Consider the following 22698-nt stretch of genomic DNA (forward strand, 5'->3'; position numbering starts at 1 on the left):
CCAGAAGGGATGTCAAGGTGACCCTGGCAGGCAGGTGCTCCAGGACAGCATTTCCCCTCTTCCCCCTAGCTCTACCATCACCCTGCGACTCCGACCCTTGCTTTAATGGAGGTTCCTGTGAAGCCCACGACGACTCCTACACGTGCGAGTGCCCACGTGGATTCCACGGCAGGCACTGCGAGAAAGGTGACGTGGAACAAAGAGGGAAATGGGGCGAGGGATGGGGCGGGGTGAGCTCTGGAGCGCAGCTGGGGGCGGGGCGGGGCGGGGCGGGGGCGGGGCGTGCGCCTTCCCGGGCTCCGCCGTCAGCACCACGGAGAGCTCCCAGCCCGCAAGCCCACAGCTGTCTGTGTGCCGCCTTCTCTCCTTCATCAGATACTCTTTCTCTCCCGAGCTCTTCTTAGGCTCTAGAGCAGCAAGTACCTCGCCATTTCTGACAGTTATTTTCGTCACTTTTGTCACTGGTCTTCATGCCTCAAGAGGCTTCTTTTTTTCCTCAGTATTTTTCCAAGTAGATTTTAGAATGATTATATTGAACTTAAATTTTTTCATTCCAATTTTGTTAGATTTAGTTTAACATAGAGAATGCAGACATTTTACAGCATTTAGCTACTTAGAATTTAAGTATTCTTCCATGATGCATTCCAGTCTCCACCAGTACCCCCCAGGATTATCCCTTTCATGCAATAACACACACTCTCACAAACCAAGCATCTCAGGCATACCCTTGACTGAAGGCCTTTGTAAGCTGACTCAGGACTCTGGGCACCCCACAGCCTGGCTGTTCAGGATAGCCAAGACCACAGTGGATTTATGAGGAGCCCCCACACACACATCACTTCTCCGGCTGTGTATCACATGCCCCAGAGCAGGTTTCTGACAGAGGTGTCTGAGACTCTCACAGCATCCTCTGTCCCTGAAGCAGCATAGAGAGCTGCTAAAGAGAAGGTCTTCTGCATGGTTATCCCTGAAATCCCATATAGGGCCCTTCCAGAACCTGCTCCAAGGGGGCCTTAAGGGAGACCCGTGCATTTGCTAAGATGGAATAGGAATGATAGGGCAGGGACACTGGGCCCTGTAAGCCTAACTTGGAGAGGGTGTGGTCTCTGGGAAGGATATCCTGTAGAGCTATGAAGCTATCTGTAGCTGGGAGGTCTAGAGCAGATTCTGGAAGGGCACTGTGTGTACGTGTGTTGTGACTTGGGGCTCAATTCTCCATCAAGGAGAGACCTGGCAGGTTCAGGGCCTATAGCCTGTGAGCCCCACTCACCCTTTGTTTGTGCCTGGCTGATCTAGCTCCCGCTATGTTGGGCCTTGGGGCACAGCTGAGAAGCAGGTTTGACTTCAGGCCCATCCAGTACCAAAGGACTGAAAAGGCAGAGCATGGTAACAAGGATTCTGCAGCACTAGGAAGGTGGCCCATGTTCACCGTATCTCTCTGTCTTTGTACACAGCCCGGCCGCACCTCTGCAGCTCCGGGCCCTGCCGGAACGGGGGCACGTGCAAAGAGACAGGCAATGAGTACCACTGCACCTGCCCTTATCGCTTCACTGGGAGACACTGTGAGATTGGTGCGGCCCCAGGGCAGGGGTGGGTGGTGATGGACATGCTCTGAGCTAGGGCTGAGCCAGCCAGAATCTAGCTGGCCAAGCCCTGACCACCATGCACTTGCCTCTCAGGAACACCTTCATGAAGGCCTTGTTTCTGGGATGGTGGGCACATGGAGAGGTTGATGTCTATGATACGTGACTCTGATGGTGTCTTCTGCTTCCAGGAAAGCCAGACTCCTGTGCCTCTGGCCCCTGTCACAATGGTGGCACTTGCTTTCACTACATTGGCAAATACAAGTGTGACTGTCCTCCAGGCTTCTCTGGGCGGCACTGCGAGATAGGTATGGTGGGAGCAGCCAGGGATACTCTCCTGAGCACATGTGAAAACTGGATCAAGAGCTGGGCTGGCAGGGGTGAGAGGTGGGCTGAGTACAACACAGAGGACCTCAAGAGAAACACAGTGAAAGGGGTCTTCTGTGTTCTTGCAGCCCCCTCGCCCTGCTTCCGGAGCCCATGTCTGAATGGGGGTACCTGTGAGGATCTAGGAGCAGATTTCTTCTGCCACTGCCAGCCAGGGTATACAGGACACCGGTGTCAGGCAGGTGAGAGCCAGGTGGGTGGGCTGGCAGCATGGCATCTTTTCTGGATCCCCTAGGAGCTGGGCAGGGAAGGGATAGGGTCCTAGTTATTTTTCTGCTGCTGTAACAAAGCACCAAGACCAAGGCAACTTATAAAGAGTTTATTGGGGGCTTACAGTTCCCAGGGTGCCATGACCATGACCATCATGGTAGTGAGCAGGGCAGCAGGCAGACATGGTGCTGGAGCAGTAGCTGAGAGCTCACATCCTGATATACAAGCATGAGGCAGAAAGAGAAAGCCAACTGGGAATGGCATTGGCTTTTGAAACCTCAAAGCCCGCCTCCCGTGATACAAACTCCATAATCCTAATCCTAATCCTAATCCTACCCAAACAGTTCCACCAACTGGGGACCAAGTATTCAAATATATGAGTCTATGGGGGACATTCTCTTTCAAACCACTGTGGGAAAGGGAAAATCAGTGTTTGAGGTGCCACCCCCAGAAGCCAATGTAAATGGAGTTTTCCCGTCCTGATCCTGTCCCCTAGAGCAGGTGGTGTAGAAGCCAGGCCTCTCTGGTCACGTGGAAGAATAGATTAGACTAAGTGGGTGCCCTGACACTCAGGAACTGCTGATGTTCTCTTGCAGAGGTGGACTGTGGTCGCCCTGAGGAGGTGAAACATGCTACCCTGCGCTTCAATGGCACTCACATGGGCTCAGTGGCCCTGTACACATGTGACCGTGGCTTCAGTCTGAGCGCCCTCAGCCATATTCGTATCTGCCAGCCACAAGGTGTCTGGAGCCAGCCTCCCCAGTGCATTGGTGATTCTGTGGGCCCTCAGGGATGGGTGGGCAGGGCCAACATCTTTCTCTCACAGCCATAGGAAGTTGGGACAGAGCCTGCACACAAGCCCCTCCCCCATCTCCTCTCTGTAAATGGAGGCTATGCATCCTGTGGTGACAAGGGGGATTGCTATCAGCTTTGTTCTGGGCTATTCCTATTTAGAGCGTCCTTGTCCTCAGAGCAACCAAGAACAGGCAGCTGCAGACCCACACTGCAGATAAAACAGCTGAGGCCAAGACTTAATCAAAGTGCAGGGTCCTAAAGAAACAGATCTCAGTTCAGGCCCTGCCCCCAGACCTGTGGAATCAAGCTGCATTTAAACAAAACCCTAGCCCCCACATATGCATTGGAGGAGTGCTGTTCCAGACAGCATCCTCTCCAAGGTCCCAGCCATGGCTCTGTCCTGGAGACAGGGTCCTTCTGACCGAAACCCTAGAGCTGGGAAGCTCTTACCAAGGCTGCAAGTGCAGAGAATGGAGCCTGTATATGCAGCTCTGCCATCAGGAACTGTGAGATCATAACACAGTTCTCACGAAACATACACAGGGACAGCACCTACAAGAATTGCCATTTCCCAAATGCCTGGAGAAGCCCACCCCACTGTGTGGGCACACAAAATAAAGAGTTCTGAAGAGGACCACCTGGCCTCGGTGAGGCATCTATCCTCTACTCCTGCCCTCCCAAGCCCAAGTTCCTGCCTGCATGGTGCTCAGGAGAGTGCCTCTCTCAGCTCCTCTTCTCCTCAACATGTTGCCAGGCACAGAGGAGGGGGCTCCAGCAAGGAAGAAAGCTCCTGGAAGCACAGCCCCCAAAAGCAGTGATGGGTGTCCATATAGCAGCTATCATTGGAGACAGAACTAGAGAAGATGGCCAATCAGCACAAAAGGATACTCGTCTACTATACACATTTTATGTTGTACCATTTATCGTGACAGTGTGCAAAAGTTAATGTGGCATTGGCCGTGTACAAGGGGATCAGTAAACCATGCTTTAAAGCAAGTAGAAAGAGGAGACTTTAAACCACAATAGTTGAAATAATCGGCATAATTTATAAGTGGATATTGATGAAGAATAAGTCGGTGAGTTGGAAGACAGTTGGGAGAGCCTCCCCAGAAAGAAGAGGAACAGGTTGTGCCCAAAAGAAAGTATAGAGCCTGGAGGGGAGCAGCAGCACCAAGCCTGAGACATAAGAATATCATGGGATAACAGCAAATCCTTGACTAGCCAGGGGGACAGCACGGTGAAGGACTCAGAGGCATCACACTTCTCAACAACAAACGTCAGAGGGGAGAGAGCAAGTTCTTTCCAGATGCACTTGGGTGAGGATACAGTCTCCCTGGCTGAACTGTGATTGTGAACACCATGAGACCCGTAGGATCATACCAGTTAACCTGTCAGAGCTGAGGATCCAGAATTTCCTGCATCCTTTCCTGTGTGAGAAAGGCTGCTAGCACTTTTATCTCAGGGCAGAGACCCACCATGAGTAGGAGGTGATAGGGCAGAGGAAATAGGCCACAAAGCAGAGGAAATCCTGTAGGTCATGCACAGTGGAGCGATGGCAGAGATGCCGAAATCACAGAGCAAGTCCTCACACAGCCACCAGTTCCCACCCACAGGACCTGCCACATGCATGTGAAACCAGGGGCAGGTCTGAAGGTTAGACATCCCACTCTCCCACATGTCTAAGATCTGAAATCCAGCAGGAGAGGCCTGCTCCAGCCCTCAAGAATTTAAAACTAGCCCCCAGTCAGCCCCCAGCAACAGTGCCTGACCCAGTAACATCAGAGGCAGGTGGGTCAGTCAGGCTGCAGGGCAGAGAACAGAGCTTTTCAGCTCAGGGAAGCAATGTCCCCCTTTGGTCTGTACTGTATTTGTTTACACTATGCCTGAGGACCAAGAAATTACAACAGGAAAGGCGCAAAGCTACAGAGAAACCCTGTCTCGAAAAACCAAAAAAAAAAAAAGGAAGATGGTATTTTTCCTCAGTCAGATTAAGGGCATGCATGAAAACTCTACAGCTAACAAAGGTTAACGGTAGAAGACTGCCCAGCACTGGGAAAGGCCACTCTGCCGCTGCTTTCCCACGTTGCCCAGGAGGTCCTGGATGCAGCTAAGGTGAGACCCTGCAGCAGAAGGCACAGCCGTCATAAAGAGGGGGAGTTGTGGAGATGTCAGCTGTGTGCACAGAAAGCCCTAAGCGGATTCTACAAAAGAAGCTGCTGACGTGACCCATGGGTGAAAGAGATCACAGGAGATGAAGCAAAGGGCAGGACAACTGAGCTCCCACAGTCCGCCGGGAACACTTGGGAAGTGCGGTAGAATGGTACTGTGCACCACAGAGCCAGAGCCATAACTTCTGTGTGGGTGAGAAGAACTATGTAAAAGCTAAAACTAAAATCTGCCATGAAAGCATATGGGAAAATATTCCTGACAGCTGGGATAACATGAAAAGTATGACATTTGTTTCCAGTCACTACAGTGATAGATTCCAGGGGGACCAGAGACTTAAACGTTATTTTTGTATGGGAAACATAGGTATACATCTTTTTTTCTTGAGTGCAGAAAGATTCCTTAGGCCACAAAAATACTATGAAAGAAATAAATAGACAAATTTGGGTGTATAAAAATTAGAAACTTAAAACTTTAAAGTAGTGAAATAAAAGCTAGAAATTGAGAAGGTGTGTGTGTGTGAATATACATAGATCAGTAAGTGTCCAGAGAGCGAGAGAAAGAACACTGATTCAAGACTACCTGGAGAAGACCAAGGAACCAATATGGAAAGAATAAGCCTAAGAGAAAAATAGACAAAACACACTTCATGGAAGAACTGTATGAGGCCAACAAACTGAAAATGAGCATTTTACTTCACAGTAATCAGGGAAATGCAAATGTACGAATCAATCAGCTCGATGCATTTAGCTGGCCACATTTCAGAAGTTTGGAATCCTATTGGTGAGAACACGGACAACAGACTTTCTTATCACTCGGTAGAGGGACTCTAAGTTGCCAAAAGCGCTTGGAAATGATTTGGCAATTTGCTTGTTGACTACCAATGCAGGCTATGTCTCAACAATCCCATTTCCAGGAAACCTAAGAAACTCACCTATCTCCACCAGGATATCCGGAGAACCTCTACAGCAGCAGTTTTTGTAGTTACCAAAAGAAAAAAGAAAAAAAAACCTAGAATCAACACAAGTGCTCACCACATAAGAAAGGATGAAACATGACGTAAGCAACTATGGAGTATAAACAGCTGTGAATGTGGTGAACCACAGGGACCCACAACAGTATGGAGGTCTCCTACTGATGAAATGTCAAGTGAGGAAGAACACCTATCGTGGCACCCTGTCAATAAAGTTCAGAAGCAACGAAAACAAAGCCATGTCTTCTTTAGGCAATTCAAAACATTTCAAGAATGAATTTTAGGGCTGGGAATGGTGGCACATGTCTTTAGTCTCAATACTCCAGAGATAGGGGCAGAAGGATCTCTATGAGTTCAAGGTCAGCCTAGTTTACAAAAAGAGTTACGTTACAGGCTAGCCATGGCTACATGGTGAAATCCTGTCTCCAAAAAGTAATTTAAAAAATAATTTTCAAGAGACAGAGAAATGATAGACACAGGTGTTGGGTGTCATACAGAGGGGAGGGACCTGTGAGCCAGTAGATACATACATCACTCTGGTTTCTGGTTCCAGCACTGTCAGCCAATGCCATTTATTTAGTCCTTTTTTAAAATAACTTTTAGATTCCTATATTTTATGTATATGAGTGTTTTGCCTGCATTTACGTATGTACACCATGTGTGTAACTGAGGATGCAAAAAAGAGGGCATTGGATCCTCTAGAACTGAAGTTACAGAGCCACCATATGGGTGCTGGGAATCAGACCTGGGTCCTCTGCTAGAGCAATAAATGTCCTTAAGCACTGAGGCATCTCTCCAGCCCCCACATTTATTTACTTCTTAAGTGTGAAATTAGACTTTTCTCAAACTGAACATTCAAATTCAGGAGCACAACTTCCGGTTTAAAAGAAGCATATGGTGAACATTTTAAAGCTGCAGATTGCCCCCCACAAACATACTAGTTTTACATGTGTGTCCTAGATACAGAACTAGCAAGGTCAGACATCAGGTGTTTCCTGCCAAACCTTGGTGGCTGTGGGTCCAGAGGAGCCTTCGGAGAGACTCTTCAGTGGTTCAGAAGCAACCGCAGCCACTTTGTAGATAGGAGCCAGGCATGAGACCTCCATGAATAACCCTGATTTGGCCTCTGAGTATCGAGGAGTATTGTAAGCTTGCTCAGAACCTCAGAGATACTTGACATCCATTTGCATATAGGTTAATACGGCCACCTTGCTTTGTTCTTGGGATCTCTCCTTAGAGGTAGATGAGTGCCAGTCTCAGCCATGCCTGCATGGCGGCTCGTGCCAGGACCTCAATGCCGGTTACCAGTGCCTCTGCAGCCCAGGGTACGAAGGAGTCCATTGTGAGCTAGGTAAGAGGTCTGCTCAAGGCAACGGGGCTCCCCGGGGCCACCTTGTTCTATCACTTCTTCCCTGGGACAGAGCTCTATCTAAATAACCATCCCATTCCCTGCTTGTTGTCTTAGGGCCATTCTGATGGCCAGGATAGATTTTAAACGCTCTCTGTCCCCGCCTGCCCTGGGGGACTAAGAGCTCATCTGAAAACTACTGGCCTAGCAATCAGACTCGGGCCTGGGGGTGGGGCAGAGAAGATGGGCAGGTCACAATCCTTGACACCTGCAGAGAGCAGAGGCCTGACCAATACCTGACAGGGTGAGACCTGCATCCCTTGTGCCTGTGTGAAGCTCTGAGCCCTGAAACAGAGACTGGCTTCTGGAAGGGAAAAGCCCAGGAGCGGTTTCCAGCTGTAATGCTAGAGAGCATTCGAGCCTGGAGTACAGAAGCAGTGACAGGGATGGCAGGGTGCTTTGCTGGAAATGGGCAGGATACCAGCCAAGGAGGAACAAGTGTAGGCGACAGAAGGAAGACTGTAGTTCAGAGTCCAGACCCCAGGGATGGAGGCCTCGGGGCCTTGCTGATCGTCAGGGAGCAGTTGGAATCCTGGGGACATGCAGGGAGCTCCCCAGTATGAGCCAGTCCTGTCCCCCCGTCTCTGCAGAGACAGACGAGTGCCAAGCGCAGCCCTGCAGAAATGGAGGCTCCTGTAGGGACCTGCCCAGGGCTTTCATCTGCCAGTGCCCTGAAGGTTTCAGTGGAGTCCACTGTGAAACAGGTAGGGCTCTTTCAGGTGGGTCCCACAGAACCAGGGCTGCTGGGAGATCAGAGGGAAGCCAGGAGCCATCCTCTTGCTGGACAAGCCACCCAGGGAAAGAAAACCCCCAAGGCTGTGGTGACCTGGAGGGAGGAAGGAAACTGGGCGGGGGGGTCCCTGAGAGCCCCTCCTACCCACAGGTGCGCCATACCCCTCTCCTGGCCATTGCTCCTTGCCTCCCCCTATCCCTTCTTCCCGCTGTCCTCTCCTCCCTCCCCCAGAGTCCCTCCCTGCAGCTCGGGCCAACCCTTTGGGTGTTCTCCAGAGGTGGACGCCTGTGCCTCCAGCCCCTGCCAGCACGGAGGCCGGTGTGAGGACGGTGGTGGGGCCTACCTGTGCGTGTGTCCAGAGGGCTTCTTTGGCTACCACTGCGAGACAGGTAGGATCTCAGGCCTACCTGCTCACCGAGGCCCCTTCCCTGGCCTTCTCATCTCCTTGGTAGCCAGCCCTATTTGCCACCTCCACCTTCCTCCACTCCCAGGAACACATGCTCAGTCCACAGCTCCACATCCACCTTGACTGGCTCTGCTGTCCCTAGGCAGGCCGAGCCTGCAGCCCCAGAGCCCTGCGCTCAGCGTCCTCTCTGTGGAGAACCCTTTCAGCTATTAGCATATGGTAGGTCCCTCAACCAGGCCTTTCCTGGCGCTGGTAGTGGTGGCAGTTTATCCCTGCTCATCATTGCTCCCGGCGCTAGAGTGCTCCTGGACAGCATTCTACTCACTCTCTAGAATAGTCTCTGTCTCAGCCTGAGACCAAGCCCCTCCTAAATGGGAGCACCAACCTAGAGCCAAGCTTGGTTTTGGCCATGCGGCGCCTGGCAGGTAGCACTTAGCTATGCAAGGCAGAGAGAGACAGCAGATGTCATGATGCTACCCCACCCCTCCCTGACCCATGCCACCTACCTGACCCCTCTTGTACCTACGCAACAAGAGGCCTAGGTACAAGAAAAGGAAAAACCCCAATTCCCCTCCTCACTGCCGTTTCCCCCCCTCAGTGAGTGACCCCTGCTTCTCGAGCCCCTGTGGGGGCCGCGGCTACTGCTTGGCCAGCAACGGGTCCCACAGCTGTACCTGCAAAGTGGGCTACACAGGCAAGGACTGCACCAAAGGTGAGGGCCAGGAGCTCCGGGAAGGAGGATGGAGGAGCAAGGGGGCCAGAAGGTAGGCCGGGGGCCCGGCGGGAGAGATGGGCAGACAGCTGCTGACCTAGGTCCCCTTCTTGAGAGCGGGCAGGAGGTCCCAGCAGCAGCCACACATGCGGAAATACAGACCTCCAAGGGCCATAGCAGCCCAAATGAGAAGACTCCCCGCCAGCAAGGCCTTGGGTGACCAGGCCCCAGAACCAATCTAGGTGACGTGACTGGGAGCTCCTCTTTGGCGCTCCGAGTCTAACCCTCCACCTCCCTTGTGTTTGGTGACAACCCTGAAGAGCTCCTCCCGCCAACAGCTCTCAGGGTAGAGAGGGTGGAGGAGAGCGGGGTCTCCATCTCCTGGAGCCCCCCTGAGGGCACCACAGCCAGACAGGTGCTGGACGGCTACGCGGTCACCTACGCCTCCTCGGACGGATCCTTCCGGCGCACGGACTTCGTGGACTGGAGTCGCTCCTCTCACCAGCTGCGGGCCCTGGCAGCCGGCCGTGCCTACAACATCTCAGTTTTCTCAGTCAAGCGAAACACCAACAACAAAAACGACATCAGCAGGCCTACAGCGCTGCTCACCCGCACCCGTGAGTTCCCGAAGGGGGCCTGGCCACGGCTGCCCAGGAGAGGCGCTTGTCCCCCGCTCACAGTTCAGCAGACACATCTCTGTGTGGGGGCTGCCCTTCCTGTAGGGAAGGGCACGGTAACCAGAAGGGTAGATCAGAGAAGGGACTGGGAAGAAAGGAGCAGGCACTGGGCTGGGCAGGGAGGGGCGGGAGGTGTGGCATCCACTGAGCCTCCTGTTGCCCTGCAGGACCCCGCCCTGTTGAAGACTTTGAGGTCACCAATGTTTCAGCCAATGCCATCTCAGTGCAGTGGACTCTTCACAGGATCCAGCACGCTACTGTCAGCAGGGTTCGAGTGTCCGTCCTCAACCCTGAGGCCACGGTGGCCCAGTCCACTGAAGTGGACAGGAGTGTGGACCGACTCACATTTGGGTAAGAGAAGATGCCGCAGGAACACAGAGGCCCAGAGTGTTCCTTGTGTGTCGGCATACTTGCCATCCTTCACCTGAGTGGGGCCGGGGCCTGGGCGAGCCAGCCTCACTGGGGACGTGCGTGTATGTGTGTGTGTGTGTGTGTGTGTGTGTGTGTGTGTGTGTGTGCTGTCCTGCCTTGCCTAGCCTCAAGCCACTACAAAGAGCAGTACCCTGACAGTATTGCAAGGACCCCATAAAGTGTAAGAAAGCCCTAAAATCCAGGTCTGTAGGCGTGTCCTTCACAGAATTGCCAAAATCACTTTTTTCTTTATTTTTTTAGATTGATTTATTTAATTTTATGAGTGGTTTGCTCTCATGGGTGTCTGTGAACCTTCCATGTCTAGTGCCACAGAGGTCAAAATGTGTCAGATCTCCTGGAACTGGAGTTATGGACAGTTGTGAGTCACCATGTGGTGCTGGGATTGAACCCGGGCCTTCTGCAAAAACAGCAATGTTCTTAACGACTGAGCCACCTCTCCAGCCCCCTCAAGACCACTTTCCAAAGTTTCTTGTTCCTTCTTGCAAACTAGTCAGCCCGCTGTGCTGAGGACAGACTGCCTTTGTAGTCGGCCTCCCCGGTTCTTTTCAGTTCCTGCGCAGACCTCCTGTCTCTTCGGTCCATTTGTTTATACACCGCTCTCTCATTTTGCTGCACATCTCTCTTTCAATCTTGGCCTGAGCACCAAGGTTACCACTTCGGTCTCTGTCTAGTAGATCCGTAACACGTCTTCTTGGGCAGCTCCTGACTGCTCCTCTTCCCCTTTGAATGTGCCATACTTCCGTTGCCTCTTTGTGATTTTGTGTTTTATTAAAATCGGCTGTTTGAACCAGAGGATGCAGAACTCTGGGACTGATTCTCCTCTTGCATTTTGTTTTGGTTTTAGTTTTTTTTGTCTTGTCATACGCTGTCTCTGATAAGGTCAGCCCAGGTCACTGGACCCTCGGCTGCATAGTCACTGTCCCATTTTCTCTGGATATGTAGCTGGTGTTGGAATGCCCTCCTCCTTAATGCCTGGCTCCCCAAATAGGAAGCAAAGAAAACTGAAGTTGGCAGAGGGGCACTGGCTTTGGAATTCTCTGGATGTTACATCATCACTGGGTGGGACAGGACTAGCAACAGTGGAGGGGGAACAACTGGCCTCCATTCCTCTGTGGTCAGAAGCAGCGAGTGGGGACCCCTAACACTCGGAGTAAGGCTTCTTTTTACCATTCCTGCATCCTGGCAGGTTGCTCTAAAACCCAGACCATGGCATGGACATTACATGGGCCTACACAGAGACTTTCCCAAGTTGTCCCATTTCTGGACTTCACATCTGAACTTGTGTCCTCTGACCACACTGTGGCTATTTTCACACCCTTCTCTCTTCTCACTAGCTAGTGGAGAAACTTCCCAATCCTGGAGCACTACAGTCCAAGGACTGACCACTGGTCTGCCCCTCATGGAGGTGGCCTGAACCACTAGCAGCAAAATAACCCTACTCCGGGTCATACAGTGCTAGCCACAGACCTCTAGATGGTCCTCTCCTCCTTGCCCCCTCTGGCAGGGACCTGCTGCCAGGAAGAAGATACATTGTGCGGCTAACCACCCTCAGTGGGCCTGGAGGAGCTGAACACCCTACTGAGAGCCTGGCCTCAGCACCACTGAACGTGTGGACCCGTAAGTAGACAGGCAGTTTCTGCCTCCGGTCCTCTCTCACGCGTCGCACCCTCTAGACCTAGGGCCTCCCTCCTGGCAGCCTATCCTTTCCAAAGTGTCCTTATACGATAAACCCAGCCCTGACCTCCCTGAGATCTCATCACTGAGGGAGAAGTCCTCTGCCAGAGACATTGTCCAAGACTGCCTCCAGCACCCGAGTACACCGAGACATTCCTCAGTATGCCCGCCATGGAATACATCGGAGACCAAAGAGCAGGCTGGGATGAGGACACGCAGGGCTTTGGGGCCATGTGATCAGCCTACTCTAGCTACATTTCTTGACATTACACATGCTCTTTCCATGGTATGGACTGTAAGAAGGGAGTCTGTGAGCAGTGGAAGTTTGTGAAGCAAGGATAATGGGTGGGGACAACTCTCTATGCCTCCCAGACTCAGGACTGCCCATCTGTGGCCCATAGACACTTGAGGAGGCATGTTGGAGGTATGACCTAACCTCTGCATACAAGGTTCCCACACTCCCCTGGGATGGCAATGTCAACAGTAACCCAGGCTGGTTTCAGATGCACCTGATCCCTCTCAGATCTTAGGTGATGTTTCACTAGATGCCCTTTGACCTGATTTTCACTTCCTCCTCCTGTCCATTCCTCATTCAGGGCCTTTACCTCCAGCAAACCTGACTGCCTCTCGAGTCACAGCCACCTCTGCCCACGTAGTCTGGGACACCCCCAGTCCTGGTATCTCACTGGAGGCTTATGTCATCAATGTGACCACCAGTCAGAGCACCAAGAGCCGCTACATCCCCAACGGGAAGCTGGTGTCCTACACAGTGCGTGACCTGCTGCCAGGTCGGCGGTACCAGCTCTCGGTTACAGCTGTGCAGAGCACAGAGCAGGGCCAGCTGCACAGTGAGCCTGCCCACCTCTACATCATCACCTGTGAGTTCCATGAGAGGTTGGGGCTGGTAGTTGTTCACATCCACAGCTGCTGCTGCCTGTTCTTGGGGTGTGGTATCCTTGCCCAGAAGAGGTACTGAAATTTCCTCGGGGGCCTGCCCTGAGGAGATTTCTCCCAGAGTCCTAGGGAAGACACTACTAATGGCAGGGATAATCTTTAGGAATTAATCTAAATACACTGAGCTGTACAATTCACTTACTTTATTCCTCTGAGACAAGATTCTGTCCACACAGCTTCAATTCTTTCCTTTTTCTCCTGTCCTTTCATAACTCTAAGTTCTTTTCCATCTCTGTCCTCATCTTCATCTTCTTTCTTCTTCATCCTCATTCCTTCTCGTTCCTCTTCCCATGACCTGGTCTCAATACCCCTACAATCTGCAAACTCTGCCCTGCTGCCTTCTGGTCCGGCGGGGTAACTCTGCTCAGAGATAGGAAACCTGCCTCATAGCTACATTGCACCTGGTATACAAAAAAAGACATTTTGTTCTGAGTCAATTGCTCTGGAATGCCATTTGGGCTGTGAGAAAAAGGAGGGTCGAGCTTCATTTGCACAAGAAACAAAGCTATGCACCTAGGAGACAGGCTGTGTCTCCACAAGGGTTTTTACCTTAACTCAGGGACCTCAGGTGCCTAGCGGATGGCCTGACCAGCTATTCTATTTGTCCCTTGTCCTTGGATGCTTGCTAAAGGGGATATTTCAGAAGGCAGATATCCAATTCAAATGCTAAAAAGGGAGCAGGAAACCTGGAGGCAGAAGACCTGGTCTTTGTGACCTTATCCAAGTACTTTAAATGTCTATGCCCAAGAAATGATCTATCCACACTGTTATAAGTTATTGGGGAAATTATGAGAGCACACATGAGATTCATAGCAGGAAACAGCTGATATATTGAAAGCCGAATAACATCAAATACTCCTTGAGATTTGGCTTTTCCTCTGGAAGGATTCCTTGATTCTTCCAGGTAAAGCTTTACCATGTTCAGCTGAATTCTTACTACATTCCTGCAGCCTGCAGCAAAGAGGTAGCATAGACAACTGGCATGGGCCGTCCCTGGGAACAGAGACACGGGCCATAGGAAAGGAGGCTTTCACCTGTGGGTAAGGGAGGACAACTGACAGCACCAGCAATCTGGAAATATATATTTGTCAAGCCTCATCCTACACCGTTTCACCAATTTAATCCCAGGCAGGCTTAGCAGCAAATGCAGGACCTCATTCCGAAAGAGCTACCAAGCAGGCAGCAAGGAAGAGGCCCAGGCCTGACCCAAAAGGAGCCGCCGAACATGGGATATGGCCAGAGACTACAAGTGGCTTGGGAGGACAGGAAGGAACACCTGGACAGAGAGGGGCACAAGAAAAAGCTGGGGTGTGGAAGTTCAGGTGGCCATATTAAGGACCTTAGTCTATTCCCAAGGGTGGCAGGGCACCCTCCTGGAACCCACAAGTGTCCCATGTGCCCTTTATTACATTCTCAAACCTCACACGAGGTGTGTGAAAAGTCTCAGCAGTCCTGAACACAGTGAGAAGACAAGCAGAGGGTACACAGGGACAGACGGCGGGTCTAAGAGCAGGGCCAGTGGTCCTCAAGAGAGTTGGGCTCCAACGCCAGCCTTCCTAGGTCCCTCCTCCTTCCTCTTCCCAGCCCATGAGGCTGCTTTGTGAACACAACAGTGAATATGGTGCTGCTATGCTATGCTAATTCTCAGTTTCAGCCCCACTGGGCTACCAGCTGGGCTCTAGGCATACCTGCCATGTAGAAAACCAGGTGGGGTCTCCCCATGAGCCTGTCGTTACAACCAAATCAGAGTCAGGAAGGGCCAGATAGAGAAGGAAGTCACCTAGCTTGAAGGACACTCTACGGTAACAAGGCCTGGTTGTAGATCTGGCTGAAGCTGCCCATCAGGAAAACTGCTGACCCACAAGGCTGTGATCCACAGCCTGGCATCTGCTTAGCAGATGAGGACTCTGCCAGGGAGTGTGACGGAGTGCTGGCCTTCCAGGCCAGTGTGTCTGTTGCAACATAAATGCATGGCCTCTGCTTAGGAAGAATATAATGGGTGACACAGGTTTCTCAGGCAACATGTACCCCTCCCTCCCCTTGCCAAAGCAGGGCTAGATGTGAGCCGCCACTTCCCTGCAGTAGAGGCAGAGACAGGAACACCAGGCAACCTAGTTGGTGGTTACTTCTCCTTCCTTTTTTGCAGCCTCCAGGGATGGCACTGACAGACGTTGGCACCAGGGAGGACACCACCTCCGGATGCTCAGAAATAGACCGGCCCCTGTGCGCCTGCCAGAGCTGCGCCTGCTCAATGACCACAGTGCCCCTGAAACACCAACTCAGCCCCCCAGGTACACACGCTAGCCCCTGCCCTGGGTTCCTAGGCTGTGCTCAACCCTTGACCCTCCTACCCTGTCTGCAGGTTCTCAGAGCTTGTAGATGGAAGAGGAAGAGTGAGTGCCAGGTTTGGGGGCTTGCCCAGCAAATCAGTCACTGTGAGATCACGTGAGTGTTGAAGACTTCCTGGCACCGACTTGGAAGTCAACCCTAGTGGTCTCACTGCCCTTGCCCCTGGCATAAAAAATGTTGAGGCCCTTAAAAGCTGGGTTTAAAAGATCACACTAGCTGATGAGTCCACTAGCAGCCTCAATCCTGACCGTGTGTGAGGCTTTAGACTTCCAGGGTAGCAGGAAGGGTGCCTGCCATCCACAAGGGGAGGGCTCAGCAGGTAAGGGGCACTCCAGGAGGCTGCCTGTGAGAGGCCAGGCACCTAACCTCACTCTGTGGAGACTGGAAATGTTCGAGGGTAGAGCGCAGAGGGCATGAGTAGGGTGTGGAGGGGCGGTGGGAAGCAGAGGGACAGTGGCAAAAAGGTGACCCCAAGCCTCCTGTGAGAGAGGGAACGCCTGCTGGTGGGCGGGCTGAGATGTGGAGGTGGGAACATCAGACTTGCAGACAAGGGGCCAACAGAAAATGCCTTTGGGCAGAGAGACGCTCTGTAGAAATGACTTGCAGCTGAGGCCAAGAGCCCAGACTGCTGCAAATCCCAAAAAGGAAGAAAAGGCACACACACACACACACACACACACACACACACACACACACACACACGCCCAGGGAGCAGGTCTTAGGGAATGGACAGGAGAACCTGACCCTGGGAGGCAGAGAGTGCCCACACCTCAGCTGTACAATGAGGCCCCTTAGGAAGCAGCTCCAGGAAAGTAGAACACATGTCTTTCAGAGGGGCGGTGGGAGTGAGGCCCAGCCTCCACGGGTGGGATCCACGGGTGGGCCGGCAGGGGTGGGCCGAGGCGTGAAGCAAGGGCCATGTGGTTACCCTCAGCTTCTCCTAGAACCCACCACTCTGGTGCCGCTCAAGAACACAGAGGAGGCCCCTGAGCAGGTCAACCTGGCCTTGCAGCTACCCAAGAACAGCAGCAAGGACACAGAAAGTAAGTCGTTGTGTGGAGGGGTGGGAGCTGGCTCTCCTTCATAGCTGCCGTAGTGAGAACACCACAGTAGGAAGTTAGGAAGGAGGTACAGGCTCTGCCCAAGGGGCAGCTGGGCACCCCATCTAGGACACAGTCCCCTGCTTCATGAGTGAGAGGAGCCAGAGAACAAGGCCAACCCAGGATCTGTCTTGGAAAGACTAGCCTGTCCTGCCTGCCTCTTTCAGTAATCGCTTACACTTTGCTCCTCACCCACCCTGGGGATCCACTTCAGGCCCCCCAGCCTCACTTCATAGAGGAGGTACTAAGTCAGCGAGGTGAATAGTGAAGAGTGCCCGCTGAGCAAGTCCTGCCTTGAGGATGCCCCCCCCCCCAAGTTTGGCAACCTGTCGGGCTACTCTGAGCAAGTCCTGCCTTGAGGATGCCCCCCCCCAAGTTTGGCAACCTGTCGGGCTACTCAGCCTGGACCGTTCTGGTCAGCTGGTTGTCCCCACATAGATAGCATGGGGTCTATTTCCAGCACCACTGGGCAAGTATCGGGCAGCACAAACTGATGCCTGCTTCTTCAGCTGTCAGACCCTTGCTCTGTTCTCCCTCTAATCCCTCTAGAGATTGTGGATTAGAGTTTTTTAGGGCCCAGAGCTCCTTTCTCCTTCCGAGTCACATCAGGGACTTAGATTGTGTCCACCTAGCCCCAGAGAAGACCCAAGTACTTATGGGAGTGTAACTCAAGGTAATATCACCTGAAAATTCTGCCCTCCAAGGACACCTGTCCACGGTAAGGGCACTTACAGTATCAGAGGGTACATTTGCAAACAGAGGGCCCACTGATCCCTGAATTTGATATTCTCCCCAACCTGCGGGTACCTGTACCCGCTCTTGACCCCATGCACACTGGGAGGGTGGTTGTGCACACTGCAGCATCGAGGTACTCCTTATCATAGTTTGTTCCGAGTGCAGACACACTGCTGCTGTATGAGTGGACAAAAGAGACTCACTGGGTAATGTGTTACATCAGCTCCTTCAAGTCCTAGGTGTCCCTTCATAAAGCCCAAAACAGGGAAGGTGTGGGTTCAGTCTCCTGGGTTCCATCACAAGAGAAATCCAAAGTGGCTGCAGAACTGGCCCCAAAGCCTCTGTCACCCTATGGTGGGGTAAATTTCAGTGATAGCACAAGAAAAAGGATCCTTAATGGCCTCAGGTACAAAATTAATCATGATCTTTGGTTCATGTCATACTCATGCTGTCTGTCTCCATCAGTTTGATAATTCTGGAGCCCAGCTCATGCTAAAATCTGGCAGAAAGTTTTGCCTTGTGGGTTTCCCCCTCTGGACTCTCCTTGCAGCCCACCTCCACCCTGCACTCTGTGTCTGTGAGTCCTTAGTCTTGGAGTGGATGGCAGGAGGAGTAATTTTATTACACATTACAACAGAGACAGTTCTCCACAAGACATATACTTTTATCCCAGCTCTCAGCCACCTGAACTGCCAATCAAGTGTCCACACACTGAATGAGTCCATTCTGGGCTGTGTCTTTTGTTCCAACGTCTTCCCTTCTGTGAGCCTATTCATTCAGTTTAATGTCAGTGGCCTTAGTGTGAATTACACACTGCAGGACCAGTACTCCCCTTTGACCTCTAAGGAGTCTCAATTGTTCTTTCAATTGTCCTTAGTTCTCTGCATGTTGGCTTTGTCTAGTTCCACAGGGTACTTGCTCAAACCAAGCTTCAAAGGCCATGTGTGCCTCTAAAAAAAAATCTTAGTAGCCCTCACTTGTAAAGGAAACCGTAGCTGGGTATAATATGCCAGGTTTGAGGATCCTTTCTCCAGTGTCATCTGGTGTCCAGTCTTGTTCTTGTTTCCTTGAAGGTCATCTGATCCTTTTCCCTGGAGGAGCTGGACTTTTATTTCTCACATAAAAGAGTACCCCCAAAAGGCCCCCAGGAATCCCTAAAGCACAGTTAATGCCCACAAAGGGTGTTTCCTCACTAAGCAACTTTCCAGGTCAGGGAAGAACCTTCAGATCCCAGGAAGAATCTACACAGAGGAGGCAGGTTCCCACACCAGCATGGGGTGGATGGACTTCAAGGGCAGGAGTGGAAGGGCAGGTGCTAACCCTCAGCATTATCCGTTTTCCCCAACTCCTCACCCCAGCAGGGTTTCTAGACTATTCTGGTTTATCCCCCTATACCAGTAGTCTGGCTTCCACCAGAAGGACAGGCAGGTACCGTCCCCAAACAGCAGACAAGGACAAGACTTGAATGATCTGCTGTATAATTCACCCATGGGGAACAAAAGCACAATGCCCTGCCACAGGGCGCAACCACACCCATTCACCACCTGATTCAAAAAGGCGTGCGTGTGTGTGTGTGTGTGTGTGTGTGTGTGTGTGTGTGTGTGTGTGTTTATGGTTTATATGTGTGTTTGTGTGTGTGTATGTGGTTTGTGTGTGTTTTGTGTGTATGTATGTATGTGTTTATGTGTGTGCATGTGGTTTGTGTATGTGTATGTATGTGTTTGTGCGTGCATGTGTGTGTTTATGTGTGTTTGTGGTTTGTATGTGTGTATGTGGTTGTGGTTTATGTGTGTGTATGTGTATTTGTGTGGTTTGTATGTGTGTATGTGTATGTGTTTGTGGTTTGTGTGTGTGTGTGTGTGTGTATGTGTGTGTGTGTGTGTGTTTAGTGGTGTTGGCTATACAGTATCAGGCTATAGTGGGTAGCTCCTATTAATCTTCCTAAGTCTCTATCAACTGCAGATTCAGCCCACAAATGACATGTGTCAGCCATGGTCTCCACAGTCCTGGCTGACCCATGCATGGAGGATGGGGTTGATGTGTCAAAACATGCTGTAAGTCAAGAGTGACACTGCTTAAGGACAGACATGTAAATGTATGGGCCAGAATAAAGAGTCTAGAAATAAACCCACATGTCTATCATAAACTGATTCTGAGAAGGGGAGCTTGCACATGAGCAAAAGACAGTCTTCTCAACAAGCAGTGACGGGACACGGGATGTCCACACACAAAGGATAAAGCTGACTGCTACCTCACACATAAACCTCACACCCACATTAACACAGGACAGCCCTAAGTGTTCGGAGCTAAAAACTCTGAAGGAAACATAAGACCTTAGGTTTAGAAGAGGGTTTTTAGATACGCCACCAAAAGTATGAGCAACAAAAGAAAAAAAAAATGGTTAATGGGGTTTCATCAAAATTCAGAACTTCTGAATTCAAAGGACACATTAAGAAACCCAAGGAAGCCAGGCAGCAGTGGCGCATGCCTTTAATCCCAGCACTCAGGAGGCAAACCGAAAAACCAAAAAAGAAACCCAAGGAATGGGAATAAATATTTCAAACCATATAACTTGTATCTAAATTTGCAAAGAATTCTTTTAAATGAAAAGGCAAATAACTCAACTTAAAAACAGGCAAAAGATCTGAACAGATATTTCTCCAAGGAAGATACACAACTTACCAACAAGCAAGTAAAAAGAATCCTTGACACGATCATTTATCAGGGAACAGAAAACCAAAACCACATTGAGATGCTACCTCATACCACAAGGATGGCTCGGATTTTTTTTTAAAGTCAGATAATAATAAGCAATGCTGAGATGTGGAGAAATCAGCCCTGAGGCCACCGCTGGGAATATAAAGCTGCTTGGGGTGAGGACAGACCAGTAGTTCCTCAAAGTAAAACAAGAGTTACCATGTGACCCTGAAATTCTACTATTAGGGGCATAGCCAAGAAAAATTAAAGCATGTGTCAATGCAAGTCTTACATATGATTATTCATGGAATCTTCATTAGTTGTTGGTTGTTTGTTTGGTTGGTTTTTTCAAGACAGAATTTCTCTATGTAGCTTTGGAGCCTATCCTGGATCTCGCTCTGTAGACCAGGCTGGCCTTGAACTCACAGAGATCTGCCTGGCTCTGCCTCCCGAGTGCTGGGATTAAAGGCGTACGCTACCACCCAGCTTGAATCTTCATTAGTAATGACCAAAAGAAAAATAGCCAAGCCTGCCAACTGATAATAGACTGTGACATGTCTACCCAATAATGTCATTCAATCCTAAACAAAAATAAAACTCTGTTACATGGAGGAACTTGAAATGGTATACTACATGAAAGAATCCAGGCACAACAGGCCATGTGTAAGAAGATTCCTTTTCATGAAGGTCTAAAATACGGCTATCTATGGTGATGGGAAGTACTTGGTGGCTCCTCAGGACAGAGATGGAGATATAGGGAAGCCAGCTAAAGAGTATGAGGTTTCTTTTAGAAGTGATTAAAGTAGGGCTGGAGAGATGGCTCAGAGGTTAAGAGCACCTGATGTTCTTCCAGAGGTCCTGAGTTCAATTCCCAGCAACCACATGGTGGCTCACAACCATTTAAAGTGGGATCTGATTTCTCTTCTGGCATAAACTTGTACATGCAGACAGAGCACTCACATACATAAATAAATAAATCTTAGAGGGAAAAAAAACCTCAGTAAAAGAAAAAACAAAAACAAACAAACAAAAAAGAAGTAATTAAAGTATTCAAAAATTGATTCTGGGGGGCTGCTGGGATATCTCAGTGGGTAAAGTCACTTGCTGCCCAGCTTAAGTTCTGTCTCCAGAACACACGTGGTGGGGAGAGCTGACTTACACAAGTCCACTGACCTCCACATATGTGCCATGGCATAGGTGTTCACACACATAGATGCAAAAAATAAGCAAGAAGTAGTGACTTTTTTTTTAAAGTGACTTTTTAAAAATTGACTCTGGGAGCTGAAGAGATGGCTCAGTGGTTGAGATCACTTGCTGCTCTTACAAAGGACCCAGGTTAGGTTCCCAGCACCCACACAGCAGTTAACAACCATCTCATCTGTCCCAGGATACCCAGTGACCTCTTCTGATCTCTGCAGGCACTGCATGAATGTAGTACATACACTTACATGCAGGCAAAACACTGATACATGCAAAATAAAATCTTGTAAAATTTTAAGAATAAATAAAAATTGACAGTAGTAATGGATGCGTATCAGTGAATATGCTAGAAACCAATGAATGTAATGTTTTATGATCTATAAAAGTTCAAAATAAAGGCTTCTTTTAAGAAGTGGAAAAATGGGAAGGGAAATGGGAACATATTTTTCTTATGTTTAAAAATAAATCAAACTAATAAAGATGGTGAGTTACCTGAGGGAGGGAAGAGCAGGCGTGGGGAATGGAAATGGATGGTTTCTATCTATCTTGTTTGATAATTTTGACTTTAGAAAAAATACTTATAAACAAGCAAACACACAAGTCAGCGGCAGAGGCTGGAAATGGGAGGTCATGGGGCTGTTTGCTGTGGCGTCTGCTTCGTCCTGTGTCAGCAGTGGCTCTGGTGCTGTCTGAAATCATGCCACGTGTGCTGTAGAGAATGGTCCCACTCATGCCGTGGGGTTTCAAGTGTGGAGAAAAAAAACACGAGGCTAAGAAGTTAACACCCCCCTTTGTTTTTATCTTTGAACATATTGGTATGTTGGTATAAATTGGTATAAATTCCATAACTTCACACAGGGTTTCGCTATACATCCCAGGCTGGCCTCTAACTTGTGATCCTCCTGCCTCAGTTTCCCAAGTGGGATTACAAGCATTTAGTTTTTTAAAGCCTAGTATCCTGTTTTTGTTCCCTAGAAAGGCCTTAGGCAGGACAGCTCAGGCAGACTGTCGGCTCCAGACATGTTTCCATGAACGTGGGGAAATGGCAATTCAAAGACCAAGCCAGGATATAGAGTAAGCCCTGCATACACTGTATAAAACAGAAGAGTCGGCAGGACTGTGTTCTTAACCTGAAAGGGTTCTCATTAGACAAAGATGGGACAACGGGAAACCAAGAATGCTAATGACAGTTGTCCTTGTAGTGGGCCAGATCATCAGGAGACAGTCTGCAGAGCTGGCAGGCCTCCCTGGGCCCTGAAGCTAACATCGCCTTCCTGTTCCCAGGCGCCCCTGGTAGCTGTTCAGAAGATGCCTGTCAGAATGGAGGCACCTGTGTGCCAGGTGCCACTACCCACAGCTGTGACTGCAAGCCTGGGTTCAAAGGCAGACACTGTGAGCTCGGTAAGTCAGAGCTGGCTACTGGCCTCAGGGCAACCATCACAATGACCTGGGACTTGGCCCTGGGGCTTTCCCTAAGGGCTTCCAGTCTGTGAGATAACAAAGAGCC

At 50.4% G+C, this 22698-nt stretch overlaps 1 protein-coding gene across 1 annotated transcript in view; it reads left to right on the plus strand.

The window, feature by feature from the left end:
• The window catches only part of Sned1 (sushi, nidogen and EGF like domains 1), a 61804-nt gene that overhangs the window by 32647 nt on the left and 6459 nt on the right, over nt 1-22698 (plus strand). The window contains 17 exon segments of the mRNA XM_059278740.1: nt 70-186; nt 1455-1571; nt 1775-1891; nt 2039-2152; nt 2777-2950; nt 7352-7465; nt 8113-8226; nt 8531-8644; nt 9260-9373; nt 9694-9990; nt 10218-10401; nt 11987-12099; nt 12753-13034; nt 15257-15401; nt 15473-15555; nt 16404-16502; nt 22476-22592. Coding sequence (XP_059134723.1) covers nt 70-186; nt 1455-1571; nt 1775-1891; nt 2039-2152; nt 2777-2950; nt 7352-7465; nt 8113-8226; nt 8531-8644; nt 9260-9373; nt 9694-9990; nt 10218-10401; nt 11987-12099; nt 12753-13034; nt 15257-15401; nt 15473-15555; nt 16404-16502; nt 22476-22592 — 2415 coding nt within the window.

Source organism: Peromyscus eremicus, chromosome 13 (assembly GCF_949786415.1).
Source record: "Peromyscus eremicus chromosome 13, PerEre_H2_v1, whole genome shotgun sequence".
Lineage (NCBI taxonomy): Eukaryota > Metazoa > Chordata > Mammalia > Rodentia > Cricetidae > Peromyscus > Peromyscus eremicus.